We start from the raw sequence: 26,067 nt of genomic DNA on the forward strand, positions 1-26,067 counted from the left end.
CCTTTGTCCAATGTATCCCATCCGTTAGTCACTTGGTAGCCATCTTTTATCAGATTGACTCTCAAGGTATTGCAGTGCTTGTTCAAGTAACCCTTATTTTACTTAATAATGGCCCCAAAGCACAAGAGTAGTGATGTTGGCAATTCAGATATCCTCTTCCTGTACCTAATTTAGAAATTAAACTTCATCATAGGTATGTATGTATAGGAAAAAGCATAGTATATATATGGTTTGGTACTATGGGTGGTTCCAGGCATCCACTGGGGGTCTTGAAACATACTGCCTGCAGATAAGGGGAGACTATTGTAATTCTTACTGCTTCATCAAGGACTTCTTAAGTGGAACTGGCTATTTTTTAAAGAAATACATATTTTTAATTTCTAATATTTAAAGAATAAATTTAAAAAGCATGGTGGTCAAGAAATGCAGTGACTACTTATCCAGTTTGGTGCCTCCCCCATGCTTGCTGCTACAGCCCCAGTAGTTTTACCCATCATTGCTTTTGCTCTATCAGCATAAATGTCAACCCAGTGAAAAAGGCAAAAAAAGCTCTCAGTATTATTACAAAAATACTGTTAACCTCACAGACTCCCTGAAAGGCTCCCGTGGGCCCGCAGACCACACTGAGCACTGCCGTCCTAGAGGGTCTCCTGCTACTGAAGAGCTGTTATAAAGCTGCAGAAACACGAATACAAATAATCACTGTTTATCTAAATACATATTTTTTCTCGAGCTAAGAAAAAACCCAGCGTGCTCAACAATAGCATTTACATTTAAAATACTGATTATTAATAGAGAAGAGACATCAATTTTCATTTAAAAATAAGAAAAACTTGAGGGTCTCTCCCAGAAATAAGGGTTCACAATTGTCTGCCTGTTCTTTACAACTGAGTGGATTGTAAAGCCTCAGTACGTACTAAATCTATTTCACACGATCAAGTCCTTGCTCATTATACACTGTAAAGAGCTGGGCCACAGCAGTTGCTGTTCTGCTCTAATTGCTTTATGTTAAAACCATGAAAGCCCAGAGCTTGGTGAGGTCAATGCCTGGTTTATGGCAGAGATGCTCAGCTTGGATGTGTGAATGCAGTCGAGGGGTATATTTGCTTGGGGCAGGCTGATCTCAACATTCCCCTGATCCTTAAGCTTTTGTTAATTGCTGTGTATTTGCCCATTCTCTGCTCCCAGCATGGATTAGCTAGCTGACTCCATTCATCCTTTCTGTCAGTGAAGATAAGGATGTGTCAGACCCTGGGAACCAGAGCATGCCACTTGGCCCTTCGAGTTCCAGCTCTCTCCAGATGGCATCTAATTGTTCCTTGAATGACCTCAGTGTCCAGGCTGTAAGAACCTGGTCTGAGAGGCTATTTCGCATATTTATTAGCTCGTGGATGAGAACTTACTACATAAAGCCCCCATTCACACTCTCAAAAGAGCTTTTTGTACAGAAGAAATGATAAAGCTGATGGACTGTTTCCTGTGGCCACCAGTCTCCAACTGGATCCTTATTTTTCAGAGGCCCAGGTGGGTGCTTTTTGAAAGGAGCTGTGTGGTCCAGTTGTGTCCATCGTGGTCCAGTCTCCTCCTCTCTGTCTTCCCATGGTCTTTACTGGCAGGAGCCTAAGCAGAACAGTGCCGTATCCTCTTCTCTCCCAGTTTGCAGAGCATTCTACGGTTGCTCACTCAGAGCAGGTGGTGGAAGTTGGGAATTACTGTGTCTTGGTAGCCTCTTCCCATTTGGGAACCCGGGTAGGTCACAGTTTAAAAGAGTAAAGTGCTTCTAAGTGATGAAGTGGGAACCAGGCCTAATCCAGCCACAGGGACGGCAAGGTGGGTTCACCAGTGAGGACAGCAACCCCCATGTGGCAATTCACGTCTCATGCTTCTGTGGTTCTTAACTGTCTAGGGGGTGGTCCCCTATCTTTTTCCAAATATGATGAATAAGAAACCTGTCTCTACAAATATGCACACACGCTTACTGTGCATCTTCTAAGGTGTTTGTGGATCGAGATTGAGAATCCCTGTGCTATCTTCAAATGTTCTGGCATTGTACTGGGCACTGGAGTGAAGATGATGACTGAGGCCTGGGTCCTGAGGCCACCAGACAAGGACACATCATTTTAATTAGTGCTTCAGTAGCTGGATGCTGGAAGACAGGTTTGGGGCTGAGGCTCCTCACTGGGACGAATAGAACAAGAGCAATGGGTGAAGGATGCCCCATAGGGCCACACAGGCTGAGAACCAGGGATCCGTGGCTCCTTCCAGGCCATGCCCACCTAAGGACTACATAGGGAACAAATTTGGGAAGATGTAAATATAATTTGGAAGTGATGCAAATTTCCTTTCTTTTGATCTAGGAGTCATGAGAGTTGCCCTCCCAGGTAATCCATCATACCTGGTAAAGGTCTCCTTTGTAAGGGAATGTCTGAGCCTTTGCCTCTGAATCAGGTCCTCTGGCTTTCTACAAAACAGAATAGCCTTTGGAAATGTTCTCCAGGAACATAAGATGCTGCTGTTGCCTGTATAAGCAGGATTGAGAGAGCCATTTATTAGCAGTTTCCTGTAGCCTAGGCGGGATGCTGGTTGTGGGAGCAAAACTTCCACCTATACTCAGTGGCACAGAACGTTCTAACTCTGTGAATCCCTCTCCCTTTTCCTACAGGCAAATTCATGTCTGCTTTATCCTTGAGAACTCAAGACAACCCAGTTCTATAAGGGAGTGTCCTTGGAGTAGGCTATGAAACACTATTAATATCCACCCATCCCTGCAACATGAGTGTATCACCCTGTTGTTAATGGGCATGTATCATACGTGTTTTCATGTAGCATCAGTTTATGTTGGCTCCTTTTTAGCCTTTCCAGATTTAGGGATTGTGTCTTATACAGGTGAACTCTAGCAGAGCCCAACACAGTGTGTTATATTTCACTCTCAAGCGTTTACCTAATCTCACAATGATAAGGTGAACCTGTAAACTCTCAAACTGATGATGTGAGCTAGGAAATTTATCACTGGGAAGGGCAGGGGTGGAGTGGCCTGGGTCGATGACTGTTCTGAGGAAGGAAAATACGTCTGGACTCTCAGCCCTTGCATCTGCTTCTCTCAGCATGTTGACTGCATTCTCTCAGATCAACTTCTCCATGTAGTTGGGGGCACATGGCTGTTGGCTATTCTAAGCTTATAATCTTAAAGCTTATGGTCCAAAGGGAAAAGGGGACCTCTACCTCTGCTCTGGTTTGAAAAATCCCAAGGAAGGACTCTGATTGGTCTAACTTAGGTCACATGGCCACTCCTGGACCATTAGGTGTTCAGTATTCTGATTGGATTTCACAACCATTACAAGCATGAATACACATGCCCTGGGGTAAAGGTTTTAAATGTAATAACCACTATCTGCTATTTACATCATTTTTCTCCCTGAATTTTTAGGATGAGAATCTATTAGGCTATGTTTCTAATTGTCTCTGTCTACTCAGGGTACATATATAAAATGCTGGCGCATGTTGGCATATGCATGCTAGGTTTTACAGAGATATTTTTGTTTTGATCTTTTCAAGTCATATACTCACCTTTCTCTAGCTTATCTCCCTCCTGGTTTATTTATATGCTGGATATCCATTGCCTCCCAGTTTAATTGGGAGGCAGATCCCCAGATTCCCCTACTGTTACAGAGAAATTATAGGTGGGAGGTGAGGAGGTGGTGCAGAGGGGCTGTGAATTCCCCTTGATTTCTAGTTTGACTTTGGAAAAATTCCTGCATCTGTTGTCACAAGTGGCCTAACCCTGAGGCAGGTGTGTTGATCCTCAAGAACGATCCAGATGAGTTCTTGCTGGCTCCCTGGTAACTCTCCCTTCCTTCCCCTGCCTTCCGACTCCTCTGGGTGTATATGTAAGGCCAGGGATTGTACTGTCCTTTGAGCCACTGACAGAAGGAACCTATTACCCGCATGAATGCTGACTGCCTGGATGTCACTTCTGAGGTGGCATTGGGCTTAGCAGTTGATGGCCTTAGGAAGTGAAGAAAGGAGCTGGTAATCAGTACAGTCCTTCCTGTGCAGCTCACCCTCTGATTCGGCCTTTTCCTGTAGAGAAATGGGCCCAGCTGACATCTTCATATACGACAAAGACGGTCTGTCCCTTAGCCCTCCATTTATCAGCTGTGTGATGGGGCTTTGCTGCCTCCTGGCTTTTCTCAGACTCTGGCCTCAGTATCCATCTGTACATGTCCTGCCCTTTCCCATCAGTAATGTTGAGAACTTCTGACCAGGGATATTTCAGAGACCAGCTGTCTATGTTGCCAAAAATATCTGTCACTCGGTCGGAGGGAGAGGGTTTTTGCAGCAGCTATAATTCTGCCTGCTGAATTTGCACAAGATAAGGTACTCTAGGCCACCAGGTGGTATCCATGCTTCCATGATCACATGCGATAGAGCCAGCCACTCTGATTCATAGTCGTTTTAATTATTAACTCTAAGAACTGTTTTGATCTCATATGTGAAATAGAGATAATAATACGTGTCTCCTAGCACGAGTATTAAATAGACACTCTGGTAAAAGTCCTCTGTATAAATGCTGGCTCTTGGGGACCTTGCACGTGGGGTGGTGAAGGCTCCTTTGAGGAGCCCGGCTGAGAGCTGGAACGATGTCTGTGACTGCTGCAGTCTAATGGGAGGGACCACATCCCTGGAGTCTGTGGTTGGGGAGGGGATGCTGAGGGTCTCACTAAGCGTTTACTAAGCATTGCATGCAGACAGGCTCTTCCGCCAGGTGGGGGAGAGGGTTCTCCTCTCGCAGGTGTTTAAAGCTACTCCAGCAGCAGGAAGGGACGTGGCACTGCTTGCCTCAAAGCTCTCTATCTCCTCCTCTTACCAGCCCCAGCCCTGCCAAGACCTGACTGTGTCCAAGGTGACTAAGGGAAGGGGGGCTATCTGTCTTTGCCCATGTCTGTGATGACCAGGTATCCTCTGCCCTTCCCTCTCCACTAGAAAAAAGATCAAGTTAAGACCCTCAGTAGCTACATCTTTAGGAGCTACTGAAAGTCTTTCTGGATCAGTGGGGATTGTTATGTCACATGACTCTTGGGTAAAAGCCACGGACCCCTCACCTCAATGAACAGTACTCATACAGCAGTTGATATACAATTTCCAGTGGTTCATGGAAGCCCCATCCCACCAGAGGTTAAGAATTCCTGGCCTAGACTGACTGGTTCTCATAGCTCTTTGGGCAGGATGCATAATTATCTGGTATGTCCCTCAAATGACACCCATTATCAGTTTATGACCATGAAAAAATGATATTTTCCCCCTGAAGTATTGTATTCAGGTGGCTGGAATTTGCTTGAAAACAGAGAAGAAGGGATTCATTAAGATCATTTTCTCTTTCACTTGGCCACAGCTTTCAAGGCTGGAATGAGTCGAGGTAGTCCTGGCTCCACCTCTTACCTGGTGCCTACCCTGCCCTCTGTCCGAGGGTTCCTGCCTTCTCAGGCATCCCTCACAGTCTGCTTCATCCACTCAGAACTTTGGTACCCTTTCTGGGTGGGAGGTGGGTGTGTGGTGGCCTTGGAAGAGTGCACTGTAACTCTTGCGATCCCTGCCATTAGGGGCTGGAGAGCAGGAGGTGCAGGCAGAAAGCAGAATCAGAGATGACACAGAGAAGGTAGCTGGGCGAGGCAGGCACGTCCAAGGGCTATCCCAGGCACAGTTCTAATTGTATAAATGGTTGGCATCAGAGTACCCAGTAATATGGACTGGTGAAGTATGAAGGAGTCAGGCACATGAGAGGTGGCCCTTCTGGGGACTCTAGACATACGTGGAAGATCCAGTCCCAGGGCAAGAGCCTGGAGAGCCAGGCAGGGCACCCAGGTGGGACATAGGCTGAAGCCCAGCTCTGCGGTCACTTGATGTGGGGACAGTGGGAAAGGAGGGGCCACGGGATCCCTAGTCAGACTAGCTGGGACAGTGGTGGGACATGGAGAGCTTGGTAGTTGCAGGTGGACCCAGGAGTCCCCTTGGGTGAGGGCCGAGTGGGCAGATGCTCTGGACGCACATGCTGCCTGTTAACTCCCCAAATGACAGAGAGTCTGCAGTAGAAAATCATCTTAGGTATCTGAGCAAGTGTGATTCAAACCGATTTTAATACACAGTCTTAAAATCTGAAGGCTAAAAAATATTTTAAGGCTAAAGGAACCTCTTAAACTCCTCCTCATTGTTCCCTGGCTTTCAAGGCTCAGGAGTCACCTCAGTACCAGTTGGGGTCGGTCAGTGGCTCAGGGTGGTGCTGTCCACACTATCCTTGCAGGACGTGGGTCTCATAGCCTGCCCTTTGGGTGAGATTTAGGGTGCAGCTGGGCATGTGCCCTGTAGGAGGAATGGACCGGAGAAACAGGTTTTGTGGTCCCTTCCTTTGGAGGGGAAGGGAGGCTCACGTTTGCTGAGTGCCTAGATTCTGTGTTGCCAGGCTCTTTATGTGTTATCTCTGTTGATCCTCACAAAAACCCAGTAAGTTAGAGGAGGAAACTGGGGCCCAGAGAGGTTAAGAAATTTCCCAAGGTCACCCAGCTTGCTAGTGGCACAATGAAGACTTGAACCCACCCTGGCTCTCCCTCTACCCTGCCACCTCCCAGCAGCACTTGAAACGTGCAGATATGTGTCTCACAGCTCCGTTTTGGCAGATGTCATTTTGCAGAAGTGCTTGTGAGAGGGGCGAGCCCGTGGCAGCCGAGATGGGAGCCCGCGCTGGATCTGGTTGGTGAGCCTTTGCACATTCTGGCTTCGTGGATGCCCCTCAGGCCATCTCTGCGGTGCTCTGCATGGGAGGGGCCTCTGAGGGGCTTTTGCTGTCACTATTAGTTGCTGGAAGGGGAAAGAGAAAAGCGTACAGCAAAGAAAGCCTAGGCGCTACAATGACAGGAGAACAAATGAGTGCTCTGGGTGTGTCGCCTGCACAGCGGGTGTAGAATGGAAGGAAGCTTGGGAGGTGGGTGGCGGATCATCTTGGATGAGTTAGACTCCCACGGGTGTAAGGCTGGGCTTCAGGAGACAAGGAATCCCCTGAAATTATATGTAAAACTTTGCAATATGTGCCTTTTGTTCTGAGAGGAGGGTCCGTGGTTTTCACAGACTCTCAAAGAAGGCTGAGGCCGCCAGAAAGTCTGAGTCTGCTGTTTGAGAGGCTGGAATGACGCCCTGTGCATGTTCTTTTAATTTGGCCGTAATGCTAAAAATAGAAAATTGAGCTTGCATAATATAGGATTTCTGGGGTGATATCAGGCAATAGGTGGCGGTGGTGGTGGAGGGATGTGTGGGACGGGACTGTACGCGGCAGCGCGAGAAAGCAGTCAGGGCTGGATGCTCACCTGATTTTGCTTCATGTTATCAGTTATACAATTTTAATAGCCGGTTAGAGAAACAAATTTGTGGAGGGGATGGAAGGCTCGGTAGGGAGCAATCTGTTTGTGAATACTGTCCTTGGTCTCTCTTTATGTGCTAAGCAGATCAATACCGCTTCCGGAGAGAGACCACTTAACAGCCATACTCTTTCATCCCCTTGAGAAATCTGGGGGAACCGTCAGAGCGAGTGGAGGGGCGTACAGCAAAGGCTCGTAAATGCACCCTCTGTGTTCGCCAGCGACACACAACCCGGCCCTAAGAGCTCAGCCGGCACTTCCTGCCCTCCTCTCGCCTTGTCCAGTTTGCATTCCCTTTTGGAGCAGGAAATCAATTGCGTTTGCCTATAGGAAAATGTGTTGAATTGTCTTTGGCGGCTTGTGGAGCTGCTGAGTCTCGCGTGAGGAGGAGGTGACCTGTTTCCTGACGGTGTCCTCCTCCCTCAGCGGTTTCCCGGCCCTTCTCCTCGAGCCCTGTGGCTTTTATGGGAGGGCAGGTGCTCGGATGCCTGACCTCCTCCCCTAACACCTCACCTCCTGGTCACTGTGATCAGAATCACGCAGGGAAGCAGGGCTGCTGATCAACGTGCCCCTTTGCGGCCCAGGGCCCCCCAGGCGGGACACTCTTCAGGGAGCAGGGCCTGCGGAAGGCGGCCACGGATCCTTAGGATTGGGCCCGTCTGGGTTAATCTTCCTGCTTCTAGGGCGCCAGGAGGAATGTCTTACTCCCTAGCTCCTTAAAGCTGTCTTTGTTCACTGAGAGCCAGATCACTGGGGTTTAGTGGAGGCAAAAAGCCAGGAAGGATGGATCTTTCTAGGGAGGTGAGGAGTCCCAGCAGTTGCCCCAAAGGTGGAGCTGTTTTGACCATGTAGACTTGTGCTGATCTCTTGACTCATGTTCCAAGTGTGTCCCCTGTGGGCAGAGACCAGCTGGGCCTCGTGGCCTTGGATCAGTGCCCTCCGATCAAAGCCTGCCGCCCACCTCGGGCAGTGTCGCTGTCTGCAGGGCTGCTTGACAGTGACCGAGAGCACCTTGGTGTTGTTTAAGGCTTGATGCCTTGATTCCGGGCTGGCCCTGGGAAGGGGAGTGGAGGTGTGGGCAGCTTTATTTTCTCGGTTTCCCTGAAACAGGGAAAAGCAGGTACCTGGTAGGCACATCTTCCTCCTCAGAGACCTCGTCCCCACCCCATGCCGTGTTGGAGAGAGGGTCTACCTCAGGGGGAGGCTGAGCTTCTAGTGCGGACGGTGGCACTTCGGGAAAGGGACTCGGTGCGCCTCCCAGCCCCTCCCAGCCCAAGGGCTGCTGCTGACAAGAAGCACTTGTCTTTGGAATATGACTGGCAGGCACCCCCTGTTTCCATGGTTACTAAATAGGGCAGGTTAATATTAAGGCTGTCCAAGGCAAAAATGGCATTGATGGCAATGCTTGTGCAGGGGCCTTCCTCTGGTCTGCTTTAACCCTATTCCCAGACAGGGTGGGCAACATTTGACGGGAGGTCACGAGGATTTTCTTCAAGGGTTCACCTGGCTGCGCAGCCTTGGCTTTTCTCACAGGTGTATTTCTTGGTTCAGAGGAGTGAGCCTCCCAGGAGGCCAGAGGGGGCGCTGGAGAGCACGGCGCTTTCCCAGAGCTCTGTGCTGCTTGCTCCGGGCCACCCCGCCTCCATCAGTCCCTGGGGTTGCATTAGAGATGCTGACCCCTGTCCCCAGAAGAGCATGGTGTTTAGAAAGCCCTGAATACAAACTTTGACTGGTCCTAGATCACATGTACCAAATCATCAGACGATGGCCACCTACCCCAGGTCACAACTCTTTTTCATGGGGCTGTGTCAGTAACCGGTTTAATTATATGACATTAAAAAAGCTCATATTTGGTGATCAGATACCAGGTTCTGGCAAAAGCATAGGCTGGAGTTCCTGGTCCTTTGTCTGTCCTCTGCTGCATGACATGCCATTCTGGTCCTCTGTTTCTTTGTAACTAGAATAGAATCATCATTGTGGGGAGAATGGGGGGGAGTTGATCGGTGTGGATGGGAGACATCAAAAAACATAAGTCAGTGAAGGGCACTTTACGAATTCATGCAACTATCATCTTTAGTGGCAATAACAACATGTTATTTTAGTCTCTCTCCTTGGCCATTTCAGGGGAAAATTGATTAAAACCTTTGAGTGCTGCTTTAGAAATTATTCTTTGTGTGGAACAAAAAAATAAAAAGTGCTTAGGAAACAGTTACCTAATAAGATTAGCTCACTGTTTAATCCTGACAGAACCAATTCTTCGTGCGTTATGGAGACATTTTTTAGAGTCAACAGGGAAAGCCTCAGGTGACAAGAGCTGTGATTCTGCAGTGACCTGTCTTTTGCTTTGCTTTTACCTGGCCCTGGAGCACTTGACTATGTAATTTACATGTCTGAGTTATTTTAAGTATATTTTCTTTCAAGAATGCACTTCATTCAGTCTTTCTGTGGGTAGGGTATCAGAATTCAGAGGCTTTGGCTGACTAATCTCACTGAATTTCTGTGCAGGATTTAAGGAGCTGCTTCCCTCCCTTTTTCTGAGCTGGGGATGCTAGCCTCTTGGGGAGTTTCTTCTTATTTACTTATTTATTGGCTGCGTTGGGTCTTCGCTGCTGCGCAGGGGCTTTTCTCTCCAGTTGCGGCGGTTGGGGGCTACCCTGTTGTCATGCGCGGGCTTCTCATTGCGGTGGCTTCTCTTGTCGCAGAGCACAGGCTCTAGGCACGTGGGCTTCAGTAGTTGTGGCACGCGGGCTCAGTAGTTGTAGCTCAGGCTCTAGAGCACAGGCTCAGTAGTTGTGGCGCAGGGGCTTAGCGGCTCCATAGCATGTGGGATCTTCCTGGACCAGGGCTCGAACCCGTGTCCCCTGCATTGGCAGGCGGATTCTTAACCACTGCGCCACCAGGGAAGTCCTGGGAGTTTCTTATTCTGACAGAGCTTGTCACTTCCTGTCAAAGGGGAACAGCAGGTGCAAACTGGGCCCCTTACCTGGTGGCTATTGGCCTGATTGATGAGTCATCCCCATAAAACTCCTGGGGCCGTGGGCCCTGGCTGCTCACGTGGACTTACTCTTTGAACCCCATCTAATGGAAATGAGGGCAAACAGAGAAAATGCTTCCTCATGGGTCCAGTTCATGGACCTTGGGGGACAGTATTGACCCACCAACTGGACCATCTCCAAGGGCCCCTCCAGCTCAAAAACCCCGTGAATTCTACCACCCGTGGTGCTTGCTTCCAAGGTCTCAGGTAGACTTCCCAGGACCCAGGGCTGCACATCTGGGCCCCAGAATCATGGGGGGTGGGGAGCCAGTTGAGGAAGCAGAAAGGAAGTCAGCCTCCCTGGTTGTTCCTGTGATGACAGGCCCTTTGTAGCTCCATCCGCACGTTAGAGGTGTTTATTAGGCTGAGCCTCTGCCCCTTGAGGTGAGTGTGAGACCTACCGCTCTCCAGAGCCTTCATTTAAGCACAGAAGCCACACACTAGGCATTGAACAAACAGTTCTCTATTTTTACAGGCTGACTTGACCTAGTCCAAAGGCCGAGGCCTCCTGAGGATTTGACACTAATCCTGTTGGATATTTCTCATACCTCCCTCATGCCTCATCTGGTGTTGTTCCTTTCTGGACTGAATAGGTTCTGTTTTTCCTCATTACAAGTTTCTGCCTGTGTGAAGTTTTAGAAAGCTTCAGGACACATTCCATTTTTGAGTGGCCGAAGCCGCAGAAAGTTAATATTTGGAACGGTAGGAGAGGAAGCGCTGCAGGCAGAAACCTGGGTTTGATTAAAAATTAAAAAAAAAAAACCAGAATTGTTGAGAATCCATCCTGACTGGAATGAAAGAAGAAAAGCAATTCCTTTTCCCTAAGGTGTCGGGAGCTCTTGGTAGGGGCAAAGGCCTCTTAGCGCTGGAGGATTGCTTGGTGGCGCTTGGTGGCGCTTGGTGGCGTTGGACGTGAGGTTCGCGCGCTGGATCTGGGTTAGGCGGGATGGGCAATTACAGTGAAGCGTCTAAAGTGAAGGAGGAGAGTGGGACAAACAGTTGGGTCAAAAGAGGGTACGTAGCCTGTCCCCCATCCTCCCAACAGGCTGCACAGCCAGGTGGGGATGGCCGCCGCTCAGGGTGTTAGCTGACAGACTTGCTAATTAAACACCTAAGGGCAACAGTGCTTTGCCAATAGTGATGGCTATGCCAACGTCATCAGCTGCAAACTGGCTGCCAGGAGCATCCTAATTAAAAATAAACAGTTCTGGGGGTGGCTGAGAGAGTGGGATGGGGATCCTGCCCAGGTTTCTCGGGACTTCTAGGATTGCTCCTAGGGGAAAGTCACACCCAGTTCGCCTTTGGGTCCTTTTCTCAAAGGAGCCTCTGTCTCATCACAAGGTGGTGTGATGTGTGCTTCTTGAACTCCTAGGTGCTGGGGCGACAAGCAAACAGACAGAGCCTCTAGGAGCAGATTGCCTGGTGACTTCAGCCCTGGGGAGGAAAGGTTGCCTGGGGGGATGATGATTTCTGCTGGGTCTCTAAATTGAGGGGACAGCTAAAGCCCAGAGCCTCTTCTAAAAGAGGTTAGAATTTCAACAGAAAGTGAGTCTGGTCACATGAGGATTTCTGGCACTGTGTGCATGGCAGGCTGGACACCCGCCTGCCAGAATTGAGCGAGTGGATCGTATTGGCTTCAGCGGAGAGGGAAAGTCCCAGCCCGGCCGGGGAGAAGGAGCCTCTCACTCCCCTGCGGCCCGCGGGCTGGAGCGGCACAGCTGCTGCAGCGGGACTGGAGCTCTCACGCCTCAAGCCCCCTCTCCTTTAACCCTAAAGAAAGTGTGTGGTCCAGGGACTGAAGACTGAAAGATGCCTAAGGAATGCAATGCTTTCCACGCCCTCTCGGCTGCTCTGTGCTGCTTCTATCACCGCAAGTCTTTCCTTGGAGTAAAGGTAGGCGTGAGATAAGGTACATCTAAAATTCTCTGGGGGGGCCTTGAAAGCACTGGAAAAGTTTGCAGCCCGCTGGCTGTAAAAACAGACGTGCTGACTTCGGCGTATGGATCTTCATAAGCCCCTAGTGGTGTGTCTCCTCTGGAAGCAGAATCGGGACACAGAGAAGGGAGCTCCTTGTCTGTGCTTTAGGATGAAGCTCTGTTTTTCAAGAGACTTTCAGTTTCCTTGGGCTGAAATTTTATACCAAGGTAGCTCAATACTATTTTTCTTTTCTCTCTCTCCCTCTCTTTTTCTCTCCCTCCCTCCCTCCCTCCCTCTCTCTCTCTCTCTCTCTCTCCCCCCTTGTTTGTAATGAAGGCTGAGCCCCTCTCTCCACTTACCCTGCTGTTCCATTATGTCAGTAATGTATATAAGTACAAAACCCACCAAATATCTCCTTTCAAATTGCAGTCACGTTCCAAAACGTTTCCGTATTCAGAACTGTCTTTTTTCTTTTCTAATTTAAAGAATGCTCCCATTCTTAACCTTTGTTACAAGACATCAATACCAAAGGTAATATGTCAATACACTGTTTATTTTGATGAAAACATTCAAAGAACCTCATTTGACTAAATCAAGACGAAGCCTCTGCTCTGTGGCCCACCTGTGACAACAACTAAGAATTCCATTTAGTATACGCTGTCACTGATCTGGGGGCTTGTCTGCCTTGGAAAAATCCTGTCGGCCCCAGCATGACTAAGGACCTCATTTATTCATGGGAAATAGGAATCAGAAAGCTCTCAAGGAATTCTTCCCACCCTGACAGCAGAGCTCCCTCTCCTAAGGGACTGACTTATTTGGTGCCATTGAAAAAGCTACAACAGGAAAATTTCATAGGAGACCCTGTTACAGGGAGAAAGAGCCCTTTGTAGCAAAGTAGACAGTGAATATGAAGAGGAGAGGCTTCTGCTAATTTTCCTGCCCTTTTGGAGCGTTCAGAATAGCGTTCTAACCACTCCGCCAAGTTCATTTTTGTCTCTTTGTCAAGGAATTTGGAGGAGAGTGAGTAATCGTAGGTTAAGAGTGTTTCCTCCCTGATTTAAGAGCCCCTTTCTAACCTGGAGCCCAGTGGGGTGACGTGAGGAGCATGTGGTTTCTGGCCTAAATATGGATCGTTCTAGAGTGGGGCAGATGAAGTCATGCCATTAACAGTATTTTAAAGCTGTCGGAGATAGACGGGGAGGTCCCGAAGGGAATCATGCCCTGCAGGGACTGGCAGTAGATGTACACTCTAATAGAAGTCCTCGCATAAGCCAACTTCTGCTAATTCAGAAGAGTGCAACTCACCATTTGGTATCTGAGGAAACAGCCCATAAATATCTGGGTCTGAGCGATGAGATTCTGTTTTGAGACCACTGCGCCTCTGCAGTTATTTTCTCCAAGGCCTGCACAGAAAGGCCACAGTAACACATGGGGTTGGTCTGAACTAACCATCCTTCGGCCTCCCCACCACGGCCACTCTTGGTGGTTGACTGAGGGTGGAAACACCCTCCTTCCCACCTGGGCTTCCTATCCCACCCTAGTATGTTGCATCTTCATAGCACAGAGAGAGGACCTGACCTGCTCACTCACCAGAACCTGAAGCCTTCCAACCCAGCTCAGGCTTTCCCTCTGACTCTTGGACTATGTTTCCCTGTCTTGTTTTGCTTAGTTACCTGGGAAAGAAAACGTACCTGTGCTCAAATCCCTCATCCTGCCAGTGTTGCCCCAGTGGTAACGCTGCATCACTTTATTGACTCCCACTTTAATTAGGGGTTTCAGGTCTTGCGGCCCATAATTAGTTTCTGTTGCAATTAGAGTTTCAAAATTAAATTGGGATTGATTGCCTGATAGCAAAGCGGAAATAGAGCTCCAATTCTTGACCATGATGCTACTTCCCTTGGCAGGAATTTCTCATACCAAAAATAACACTGTGGTAGCCATGGTAACTTTCCATTTGGTCTAATCCATATCATCTCTGGAGAAAGTACAATGTTATTAATAGTGTTTGTTGTATGGGAAGAAAACTAAAAATATAAAAGCTCCTTCATTACATAGGGGACCAATCACACAGGCGCTTTCAGGGAATAAGATCTCATTTGCAGAGATTCTGCAGAATTTAGTATGTGTTTAAGGGCCTTGTGTGGACTTGAATACAGAGGCCCTGGAAAAGAATTAATTGGGAGGCCAAGAATGGAGAGGAGGTCAAGGATATGCAGTCATTGCTGGTCCTCACGAGTTGAGGCCATGTCAAGGGTCACGATTTTAACATCCCAGAAGGGTTCACACAAGGCACTCATTTCACAAAAGACCTCTGGATCTCAAGTAAGAAAAGGAAAGGACATTTTGCTTACAGCCAATGGAAAAGAGTCTGTCATGAAGATATTCCAGATCCACGACGTTAGTGGGGATGTTTGAAAATCCCTGAATGGCAAATGTCGTAGCCTTTCCGTGTGTAAGAACTTTGTTGGGGGGGTGGTGGTGATTTAATGACTGAGGCAGGTTCCTGCCTTTGAAGAACTTCCCACAAGACCCTTAGTCCATAGTGTCATTTCGTTACATTTGCAAAAGGCTTTCCAATGTCTGAGGTTCCTTCACAAGTTGTCTCCCTGGGGTCTCAAGACAAGCTGAAATCAGGCAGGACAGTAGTTTACTCCTTCTCCACAGAGGAGAAGCCGAGGCTTAGAGAAGCTCCCTGCTCCAGAATCATTTAGTGGGGAACCAGGAGTAGAAATCAGATTTTGTGGCCTCAAGCCAAGTGTCCTTCCTCCGATACCATAGTAAGACCAGTGAACACTGACAAGATGATTCTGTCCCTACTCATACTTCAGTTAACAGTTCAGTTGGGAAAGCATAGTGCGAACCTCAGCTTTCAGGGAAGACTTCAGGGAGGACGCAGCACTGGTTTTCATAGACTAGGTCGCCTTCCTGCAGCAGCGGCAGGGCCACCTTCCAGTTCCTAGAGAACTGCAGAAGGAATTTAGGAGAAGCACAATAGATCCCATTTCTGGAACTGGCCGTGGGGACAAACGCCCACTTCTCTGGCCCCTCGAGTCCCTGATTCTCCTTGCGTGTGGGCAGGGGAACCGGAGCTGAAACTTGCTGCCTTACCAGTGGCTACTGCTGATGAAGGTGGGTGTGATTGTGTCAGGAAGCTTCAGGGGAACCAAAGAGACTGGAGTTACCTTGCAAGTGCAGAATAGCCACCTTTCTGAAAGAGCACCAACAAGGAGGTTGGAGTAGGGAGTTGGTGGATAAATGAATCAGTAAGTCTTGGCTAACCAGTCACTAAGTCCAGCGGCACTGGTCTTGTCAACGAGAAGTCGTCGTTAGAAGGCAGTGGATGTTAAGCATATACATTCTCGTACAGAGGTGTGACTGTCTTTGCAGCCACAAAGTGCCCTATAGTGGGAAGAGCTTATATCGTGCGGTTGCGGTTGCTATCGTTGTGTTTTGTTTTGCTTTAAATCATTTCCCTTGCCTCTGGAAAAGTATTTGGAGTCTCTCTGATGCACATTATAGCCTGAGGTGTCTCATCTGCCCATCCGTGGAGGGTTGGGCCCTCAGAACTTGATTTCATTGGAAACTACCTTTCTGTGTTGGAGTGTCATGTAATAGAGTGAAAGTCCTGCTCATTTTCCCTGTGGCCCATCCCTTGGTCTGTCTGCTGTTGTGACAGGTTGGTTACTGGTGTTACACCCTGGTGTTGACAGTGGCTTAGGTTGCCTTTGTCACGGGGCTGATGCATCACCAGTACAAGCTGCGCAAGGTGGAAAAAGCCACAGGGGAAATGTCTTTCGAAGTGACTCAGCCCCTCCTTGTGGCAGTTAGTAGTTGCTCACTTATTTCTCCTGCTCTCCAAAAAAAAAAAAAAAAAAAATGCCTAGCACAGCTTTTTAAAAGAAACCTAAATGCATTCCATTGGCATCTGGGGGCCACGGGGATCTGGTTTCAGCATCGGGGAAGGACGTGCCTGACAGGGGCTGGATCCCAGTGCCCCCTTCACCACAGACCCCGGAGCTTGGATCCTGGTTGAGACCTTGTTTTTGTTGGAGAGTCGTGGGTGGGAAGCAGAAACGAGACTGGGATCCTGGGAAAATTCTGTTAGCGGGTCAGCACCTCCAGGACCGCAGAGAGATGGAGCTGTGCCAAACACTGGAAAGGATGCTGGTGAGTCATTGGGGTGCGTGCGCCACAACGGTCGTCACGCACCCACGTGTGAGAGGGCAGCAGTACACGGAGGACCCTGACCTCTGTCGCTGGGTTTAAAGATGCCTTCAGAGACAGAGCTGAGGCCTTTTACCTGATGCACATTTTAGACGTCCCCAGGGCAGCAGAGGAGACTCAGGCTGTCCTGGTGGGGGAGAGGAGGAGAGGAGTGCCTCCTGGGGTTGGACATCACTGCAGCATCTCTGTCCTCGTCTGGATTTTCAGTGCACGTCCATAGCCCCGGGAGCTACTATTGGAATCTGGCTCTGGCCACGAGAATGTCATGGCCTATTTTTCTATCTTATGAAAGAGCTATGATCAGCCTTTTAGTTTGTATGGAGAACTCTCCCCAGTGTCCACTCTAACACGTGTGTGCTTTTACAAAAGCAGGTATACAGAGAGAACCAACAGGATAGAATCCTAGATCCTTTAATTGTAGTAAGATGGGATTTGAGGGACCAGCGAGCCAGTCTCCCACTCAGAATTCATCTACTCATTCCCCGCCCCCACCCCAACCCCCATGCCCAGCATGTGTATCAAGGGCCTGTGTGTGCTGGGGAGACAGAGTGAAAGTTTTTGTCCTAAAGGAGCAATTCCGTATCCGGCTGGGGAGATGGGCACGCAGGCAGCTCTCTCCAAGGTACCACGGAGAGGTACCACGTGGTGGTACAAAGGCAGGGAGAATACACAGCACAGTGCGAGGTGCTGGGCAGAGGTATTAACCCATTTCTGGGTCAGGGAACTTCCCCGAGCAGGTAACACTGGGCAACTCCTAAAGGAGCCGTAGGTTGAAGAGGCCCTGGGGAGGAAAAGGGCATCACACACGGGACTTCAGGCTGAAGTTGAGCAGCAGAAGGAGATGAGATCCGAGAGGTGGTCGGTGCACAGACGGCACAGGGCAGCGGGGAGCCAGCACGCAGTTCAGATGGGAGTGGGGGAGGGTTTGGGGTCGGCCCCTTGTGTGCAGGATGCGTTTGAGGAGCGTCACCAGCGTCTCCCCTAACTCATGCCAACGTCCTTGAAGCCTCCCGTCCTCTCTGCTTGTCCCTGCTCAGCTCACTCGTATTTTCCTCTCTCCACCTTCTCTTTAAGCCTGTTTTTAACACTCATAATAAGATCCTGTTTCTTACTCCACAGCAACAGTTCAGACCATCAGGCCCGATACTTATTTATTTATTTATTATTATTTTTTTGTTTGAGGTACGCAGACCTCTCACTGCTGTGGCCTCTCCTGTTGCGGAGCGCAGGCTCAGCGGCCATGGCTCACGGGCCCAGACGCTCTGCGGCATGTGGGATCTTCCCGGATCGGGGCATAAATCCGCGTCCCCGGCATTGGCAGGCGGACCCTCAACCACTGCGCTACCAGGGAAGCCCCAGGCCCAATACTTTTCCATCCACACCCCTGCCCCCACGAGCTACAGCTCTACCTGTGTCCATATCCATGACCCTCTCTTCCTTCCTGTAGCCTCTGAGGATGAAATGTCCCTCTCCCTGACCAAGCCCAGCCCTGCCACCTGTGTCCGTGACCACCCTCCTCCCCAAAGACTCCTCAGGCACCTTCAGGTTGTCCCTCTCTACCAGTACTTTCCTCTTAGCTTAGACATGCTTCAGTCTTCCCCATTCTAAAAATAATCATCATATCCATGTCTTCCTTCCTGGTCCCTGACTTCCTCCATCCCCAAAGCTGGTTAACACAGACTCTGCTTCCTCACTTCCCATTGGCCACTCAGTCCCCTTGACCTGATCAGTGACCTGTCCTCGCAAAGTCCTGTGGCTGCCATCCAATTCTGATGCTATTAGAACTCTCTGCTGCACTTGGCACTGTTGGCCATCCTTTCCTGGAAGTCTCCTCTCAACCTCTAGGACACTGAACTCTACTTGTTTCTCTTAGATCCTGCCCAACCCATCCTGCTGTGTTGTTATAGACTGAATGTTTGTGTCCCCCCAAAATTCATGTTGAAATCCTAACCTTGAATGCGTTGATGTTAACAGGTAGGCCCTTTGGGAGGTGATTAGGTCATGAGGGTGGAGCCCTGGTGAATGGAATTAGTGCCCTTATAAAGGGGATCCCAGAGAGCTCTCTTATCCCTTCCACCATGTGAGGACATGGCAAGAACATGGCCATCTATAAACTAGAAAGCAAGCTCTCAATAGACACTGAATCTGCCAGTGCCTTGATCTTAGACTTCCCAGCCTCCAGAAACTGTGAGAAATAAATGTTTGTTGTTTAAGCCACCCAGTCTATCGTATTTTTCTTATAGTAGCTTAAATGGACTAAGACACCTGTCTTCAGCTTCTCTTTCTAGGCTGCCTCTTAAAAAAGCCAGTGTCGGGGCTTCCCTGGTGGCGCAGTGGTTGAGAGTCCGCCTGCCGATGCAGGGGACACGGGTTCGTGCCCCGGTCCGGGAAGATCCCACATGCCGCGGAGCGGCTGGGCCCGTGAGCCATGGCCGCTGAGCCTGCGCGTCCGGAGCCTGTGCTCCACAACGGGGGAGGCCACAACAGTGAGAGGCCCGCGTACAGCAAAAAAAAAAAAAAAAAGCCAGTGTCTTCTAGCCCTCTTCTCATATTCCCTCTATAACCCATCCCTTACGTGGCATTTGAGACAGCATACGCCCTCTACACTGAGGATTCTCAAGCCCTTCTTTGTAGCACCTGGATCCCATGGCCTCGTGAGCCACTCCATCTGGATGGCCCACAGGTACCTCAGGCTCTACATCTTCTTCCATAAACTTGCTCCCTGCTCATGCTTCTGTACTGGAAGTTGATGGCTCAGTCATCTTCCAGGAGCTCCCATGTCTTTTCCCCCTATTCATCTTCCATGTCTAATCAGTTATGTCTTCATGATTTTACTCCTAAACTGTTCTCTCATCCACCCTTTCCTCCTGTCTCTCCCACCAGTACTGTACTACTTCAGGCCTCATTATCTATTACTGCTTAAAATTCTGCAGTAACTTCCTAACTGGTCATCTGGCCCTAAATCTTCATAGGAGGTCATTTTATTACCCTTCTTTTTGACATTTCTAGAGATGGGAGGTGTACTGTACCCTAAAGGCAATACATTCCCACTTTTGAAAACTCTAAATTGCTAGAAAGTTCCTCCTAGTATTGAGTCAAAATCTGTACCTTGCAATGTCCACCTTATTCTTAAGTTAAATGAGTATAATAACCCTTCAGATGCATGTTTTTCCCTTCCATAATATGACCATGTCTATTTGAGGCCAAATTAGTTGGTATGAGTAGACACCTAGGAATAAGACAGGAGGGAGTTGAACCAAGAATATGTGACCTGCCATCTTGGGACGAGAACATCCCAAACCTTCATATATGTCAACACAGCCCTCATGTTCCCCAGGTCTTTCCCGTAAACATGTCTGGTTCTTCATATACTTTGGGAGACTTGGATTCTAGTTTTCAGGCAATCCTTTACTGCATAAGTCTGAGCAAGTCACGAAAATTCAGGGCCTTGGTCATGTTTTCTCTTGTGAGGTATAAATATTCTTGCTACTTATTTAATTCCAGGGACATCATATGATTCATGAGATCTGAGTTGTGTTGTATTAGGTATCTTGTCCCTCTAAGTCCAGCTGCTGCTTTCCTGATCCTGTCCATGACATCTAACATGGTGTTTGTGTGTTTTTAAAAAAAAAAACTTGTTTAGATGAATTATGTGGGTGTCAAGAACTTTGAACTCCTCTGGGAGAAATATATGCCTTTAAAGTGGCATGTGTGTGAGGTGTATATTGGAAGCAGTGAAGTCGATGCTTGGCCAGAACCCATTTTGTGATGAGTCATTTCGTTTTACTGAAAACCTACTCCGTACTTAGCTCTGATCTATAATGCACTTTCTGAGACAGTTGTTAGTCACGTACTGTTTTGCAAAGAGAGGATTTGGAAAGTCATTTATTCCACCCGCACACTGAAGGGCTTTCTGAATCTTTGGATTTTCTTCCACGTGTTTGGCATATCTCGTTTTTCCTTCCAATTACATCTCCTAGTGTCTTTCAATCACAATGCATTTTGTTTATTCAGTAATGCCTCATGCATTTGAGGTGAATTTAAGGAAAGGATAGAATTGGGGTTTTGGGTGGTTTTTTGTTTTTGAAAAGGATAGTATTTAAATTAAGTTGATTTTTATTTTCTGATATTCTGAAGAGGAAATAGGGAATCCATTTTGGTGAACAGCTGTGTTCCACATCACTCATAATTTGAATTAAGATGTTGAATTAACAAGCTTGAATTACCAATGGTAAAGATTTCTGGTTTGGCTCTCTTTGTGTTCTGAAATTTGGGCAGCTGGTCTTCAAACCCTTATCCTGGGTCTGCCTTAGCCAGGGCAGTCTCTGTTTTTTCATTCGCCGTAGATGTTAACAAAACACTACTCTTACTGAATGGAATCTCACTGCCAGACGGAGCGATGAATATTTCACTTGCGTTGTCTTATTTAGCTTGTGTGTGTGTGAGAGAGACGTGTTATCGGAAGTCACTTGAGGACACGGTTAAAGGGAGCAAAGCAGTTTAGAGGAGGTTTTCATCGGTCGAACTGGTACTTGGCTTTTATTTGAAGCCCTTCATTTCACTGACCCAATAAAGGATTAAGTGCAACCAGCGACCTTCAGCCTTCATCGTAAGTGTGGCACATCCAACTTCTCACTGGGAAGAATCAGAATACAGGGCTGCCTCATGGGGGTGATGTAGATGTCTGCTTCAGGAAGTCACCACCTACATTTGATTTGGAGGGGAGGGTACCCGCCATAGCTTTCAGCAGGGCAGGATGTTAACAAATGGCTTGTTGAAAATCTTATCGTGTTTCAGTTTATCTATTACCAGAGAAAGGTGAGACCCCCTTGGAGTTGAGCACTGAGTGAGCCCCTGGGTAATGCTTTGTCAAAAGGGTAAGAAACATGATGGACAAACCCACTGGGGCCAGGGGAGGGAGGGGGAGGGGAGGAGAGCTTATGGTGTAATGAGTGCATTCAGCAAGTTCTTTCACATGTGAGTAACCTTTGTGAAGGAAAAACGCTATTCTTGGTGTTGGATGTGCTACATTCTGTCACACTTAGAATTCTTCCTGCAGTTTTCAGACCGAAATCGGTCTCCTTCAGTGAAAAATAATTTTCAGTCCCTTGGTGTTTCATCAAAATAAAATTGAACTTCAAAAGCAATAGCTTCATGATCTAGCAGGATGGGAGGGTATGGGGAAGATCTTGCCCAGAGAATGATTGTGGATGAAAGGCAACAGGAGTTTAACATCAAAGGGAGCCGTGGGTCCCAATCAGAATGATTCTAATGTAATTAGTTTGGAACGGAGGATTAAGTTACTGCTGCCTGCTTAGAGAGTGCGCTGCGTTAAGGCTCCAGTCTGCACAAATTAAAATTAGTCTTTTTTCATTTACACATATGGAAAGCAGAATTTTAATGTGAATTTCACAGAACCTTGATAAGCACGGAGTTCCACAGATATCCTCTTCATGTTTCTTATTCATGGTTTCTGAGCCTCTTTTAATAAGCATTTGATAAGGTTTGATAATGAATAAAATGAAATCTCTTGGACTTGGGCTCTCTGGGGGGGGGGTTGATGGCATTTTCCTATCTGTGCTAGTGTCTGACGGCCCCTGTATCATCATTTGTCTGTGAAAAGGAAAATCACACAAAGTAAAAAAATGAAGCATCTTAATTTAACACCAAATTGCAAATCAGTTTTTAATGGCACTGGAGTGAGAATCTGATGTAAAGTGTGATAAATTACTCAGGTTTAATTATAAAATGGTAAAATGGCATCAAAACCCATCTGTAGAATCTTTGCTGAAGATGAGATTCTTTCTAGGATTTAGAAAAGAGGAATTTATATCTTCAAGGAACTTAAACGTTAGCAGCAAATTAATTGAAGTGTTTCAGAATGCTGAAACTTATTGAAATTTTATGAAATCTCTTTACTACTGAGTCCTTTCTCAGAAGGAGCCAAAGGCCCTCACTGACCTCAAAGAAGACAAACACTGAGAACTTCAGCAAAACAACTTGTGATTTATTACTGTTCATTCCCTTCGGATGTCTCGTCTCCTCAAAGAGGCTCTGTAGCCCATGTCAGGCCATGGAATATTTCTTACTCATGTCTGCATCTCCCTCAGGTCTAGCCTAGGAGGCCGAGCGGCACAGCAGGCACTTGGTAAGTCCTTGAGTTTAATCAAAGGCACAGTGTTCCAGTGACTCTCAAGCTCTTGATTTAAAACTGATTACCTGGGACTTCCCTGGTGGTCCAGTGGTTAAGCATCCTCCTTCCAATGCAGGGGACATAGGTTCGATCACTGGTCGGGGAACTTAAGGACCCACACGCCGCGGGGCAACTAAGTCCGGCCACCGTAACCACTGAGCCTGCGTGCTCTGGAGCCCGCGAGCCACAGCGAAAGATCCTGCGTGCCGCAACTGAGACCGGACGCAACCAAAAATTAAAAAAAAAAAAAAACCTAACTACCTGATTGTTTCTGCAGAACTTTGGCCAACAGGGTGAAGTACTGTGTGGGTTAGGAAGCTGCCTCCAAAGACTGCGTCACTGAGCTTTAATCTCAGGATGGAAAGGAGCAGGCTCAGAGGCAAGGGGCCCAAGTGAGACCAGAGGTCCCCATTTGTCAAGAGCCCAACACCTAACAGGCAGAGAGCCTCTGGGACAGCTCAGGGCCTTTCCCCGCTGGCCCACAGAGTACCTTGTGTGAATTAGAATTAGGCACCCTTTCCTCAAGACGCTCTATTGCCACCTGCCAGGCGGCTGTGGTATACAAATTTTCAATGGCTGTTTACGAAGGGCCCCTCCTTAGATATAATGTCCCTCTGTTGTACACATCCCGGAGCCAATGGCCAGGCCACGGTGTGGCCACCCCCCACTGCTCTGGGCCAGGCTGAAATGCCCAACTGCCCATGCCACCATTTGCTTTTGTCTACCAAATAGGAGATATAAAATTTGAATTTGACATTTTTTCTCTTTGGACTTTTAGTTACAAATTAATTCTTTACTTAGGTAAAGACTTTGACTTTAATCACAGTTATTAGCATGAGAAACTATATTTGTCTAGCCTAGCACCCCAGTGGGAAAAGTTGGATTAGTAAATTCAAGCCTTTCTTCACTTATCTTTGGATTATAATAAAATATTTTTAGGCAAGCCATAAAGCCAGCGAGTGTCAGTCAAAGGTGGCGCAGAACCCAATATACGAATAGTTTCATTTCAAGGCCTTACGATTGACACAAATGCCATCCCCTTTCATTCTATTCTACCTCAGATTAAAACAGTTGAAGGTTTGTACTAGAAATTGTTGGGCCTGAAACTGGTGGAGAAGTGGATTCTTGTTTTTCAGCCTGTGGTCAGGGTTAAGAGTGGCAGAAGTAATTAGGATTTATTCATTCTGTGGCTTCGTGATCAATTTATGCAGGTTTTCAACAGTAAAAATACCACTTGGATCTCTGAAAGCCCTTGATATACTTTGGAATTTGGTCATCAACTGGTCCACTGCTTAAAATTCAGCACAAGGCAGTGTTTCAAAGGGTCTGAGTTTCTGAAATCCCCAAAGAATCTCATCTTTAGGCGGGTTTACTTGTACGCCAACCCTAGATGCTAAGAGGCTTGGTGAGGCTTAGAATACTCCTGTGATGGGGATCAAAAGTGTGCGCTTTCCAGGGTGGAGGAGCTCCGCCTCTTCAGGTGTTTACAGCATTCGTTAGGGTTCGAGATGGCACGGCCGTCACGTCATCACGTGTCTTGCTGGAGTTCAGTGGATCTGAGACTCTGATTCCGGACTCTGGCATTGCCCTGGCCACCTGGGGGCAGTTCCGGACTCTGGCATTGCCCTGGCCACCTGGGGGCAGTTCACAGCGGACTCAGAGGGGTTTCCCATTGGCTCATCAGAGGACATTGTCTTTGCTGAGAAATTAGACCAATTTTACATGCAGTCGGACTTACAATTTTGTTTGTGATCGTAATTTCTGGATGAGATTTATGGAAAAACATGACCTGTGGAGTTGTTTGGTACAACCCGATGAGTGGCCTGGACTTCTGTGGACCTCTCCCTCAGTTGAGTAAAGTGGCCTAGGGCAGAAGAGAGAAGCTTTTGTCTGAGAGCCTGATAGCTTTCTGGGTGTTGTGGCCCGACACTGCACTAGGACAGAATAGCCCAGAAGCTTGCTCCCTCCCTTCCTCTTTTCTTGCACACATTCCCACCCTCCTTTTTTTATTTCAAGCAAGTTAATTCCCAACCTTGGTCATAGAATGAATGACTAGAAAATCATCCCAACCTTAAAAATTCAACAAAAAAACATATTGATGACTAAGCCTCGAAGGCCCTGAAGGACACATCATCTCTGTACCAGGACGTCTCAGCCCTCGGGCAAAACACACAACTTTCTTATACTCTCATGCTGCCACTCTGTCCTGTGTGCTGTGGACGTGTGGCCGGCTGGAGTAACCACGTGTGCATGTTAGTACTGAGACACGTGCCGCCGAAGCAAAGTGCCTTCTTACGGGTGCTCAGTGACGCGTCACCCTGCACAGGTGGAACCGTTTAGTGCTGCTCAAAACCCCAGCAACTATTGACCTGGAACTGAAATAAACAGAATAAACATAACTACGCCTAAGTAGAAATTGGTAGTTCCAACTTCTAGCTTTTTTTATTCCATCAGAACTATTGATAAATTCTCAAAGACCAAATATCTCTCAAACCTTCTGATGGGTTGTATAATTCGTTTTTAAAAAAAACTCTTTAGTGAAGTAACTTTCTATTTTTTAGCTAAGAAGCATCTTTAGAGGGTTCAAATTCTACGTTGTTCCACATGAGCACCTACCGTGTGCCAGGCACTGTGCCAGTTCCTTTTTTTTTTTATTCCAGGGGCATCAGGTCAGGTAGTCCTGTGACGTGGGCGCTATTACTCCCAGGTGCAGACAGACACAAGTTAAGAGAAGTCTAGAAAGGTGGTCAGGGTCACCTGTTCTTTTATTTTTTCCCTTCCAGTTTTATTGAGGTATAACTGACATACAGAACTGTTAAATTTAAAGTGTACAGCATAACGATTTGACTTCCATACGTCATGAAATGATCGCAATAAGTTTAGTGAACATCATCTCCTGTAGATAGAAAATTAGAGAAATAGAAAAAATATATTGTTTTCCTTGTGATGAGAACTCTAGGATTTACTCTCTTAACACCTTTTATATGTAGTGTGCAGTAGAGTTAAGTATATTGATCATGTTGTACGTTACATCCCTAGGACTTATTTATCTTATAACTGGACGTTTGTGCCTTTTGACTCCTTCATCCAATTCCCCCTCCCCCCCCCACCTCTGGTAACCACAAATCTGATCTCTTTTTCTATGAGTTTGTTTGTTTGTGAAGTATAATTGACCTACAACACTCTGTTAATTCCTGTTATGTAACATAGTGATTTGATACTTCTCTACATTCATAATGATTACCATAAGTTTGGTTACCATCTGTCACCATACAGAGATATTACATAATTAT

At 47.5% G+C, this 26,067-nt stretch overlaps 1 protein-coding gene across 4 annotated transcripts in view; it reads left to right on the forward strand.

Annotated features, from left to right (window-relative positions):
• BCAR3 (BCAR3 adaptor protein, NSP family member) overlaps positions 1-26,067 on the forward strand; it is a 116,876-nt gene that overhangs the window by 52,457 nt on the left and 38,352 nt on the right. Inside the window, exon 1 of one of the 4 annotated variants that reach the window (XM_004263039.3) lies at positions 11,763-12,333. The exons of 2 other annotated variants lie outside the window; for them this stretch is intronic. In XM_004263039.3, the coding sequence (XP_004263087.1) occupies positions 12,250-12,333 (84 nt within the window). In that variant the 5' untranslated portion in view covers positions 11,763-12,249. Of the gene's footprint in view, positions 1-11,762; positions 12,334-26,067 lie in introns of those variants that run through there. One more of the 4 variants, XM_049714301.1, reaches the window with a different exon arrangement.

Source organism: Orcinus orca, chromosome 1 (assembly GCF_937001465.1).
Source record: "Orcinus orca chromosome 1, mOrcOrc1.1, whole genome shotgun sequence".
Taxonomy (NCBI): domain Eukaryota; kingdom Metazoa; phylum Chordata; class Mammalia; order Artiodactyla; family Delphinidae; genus Orcinus; species Orcinus orca.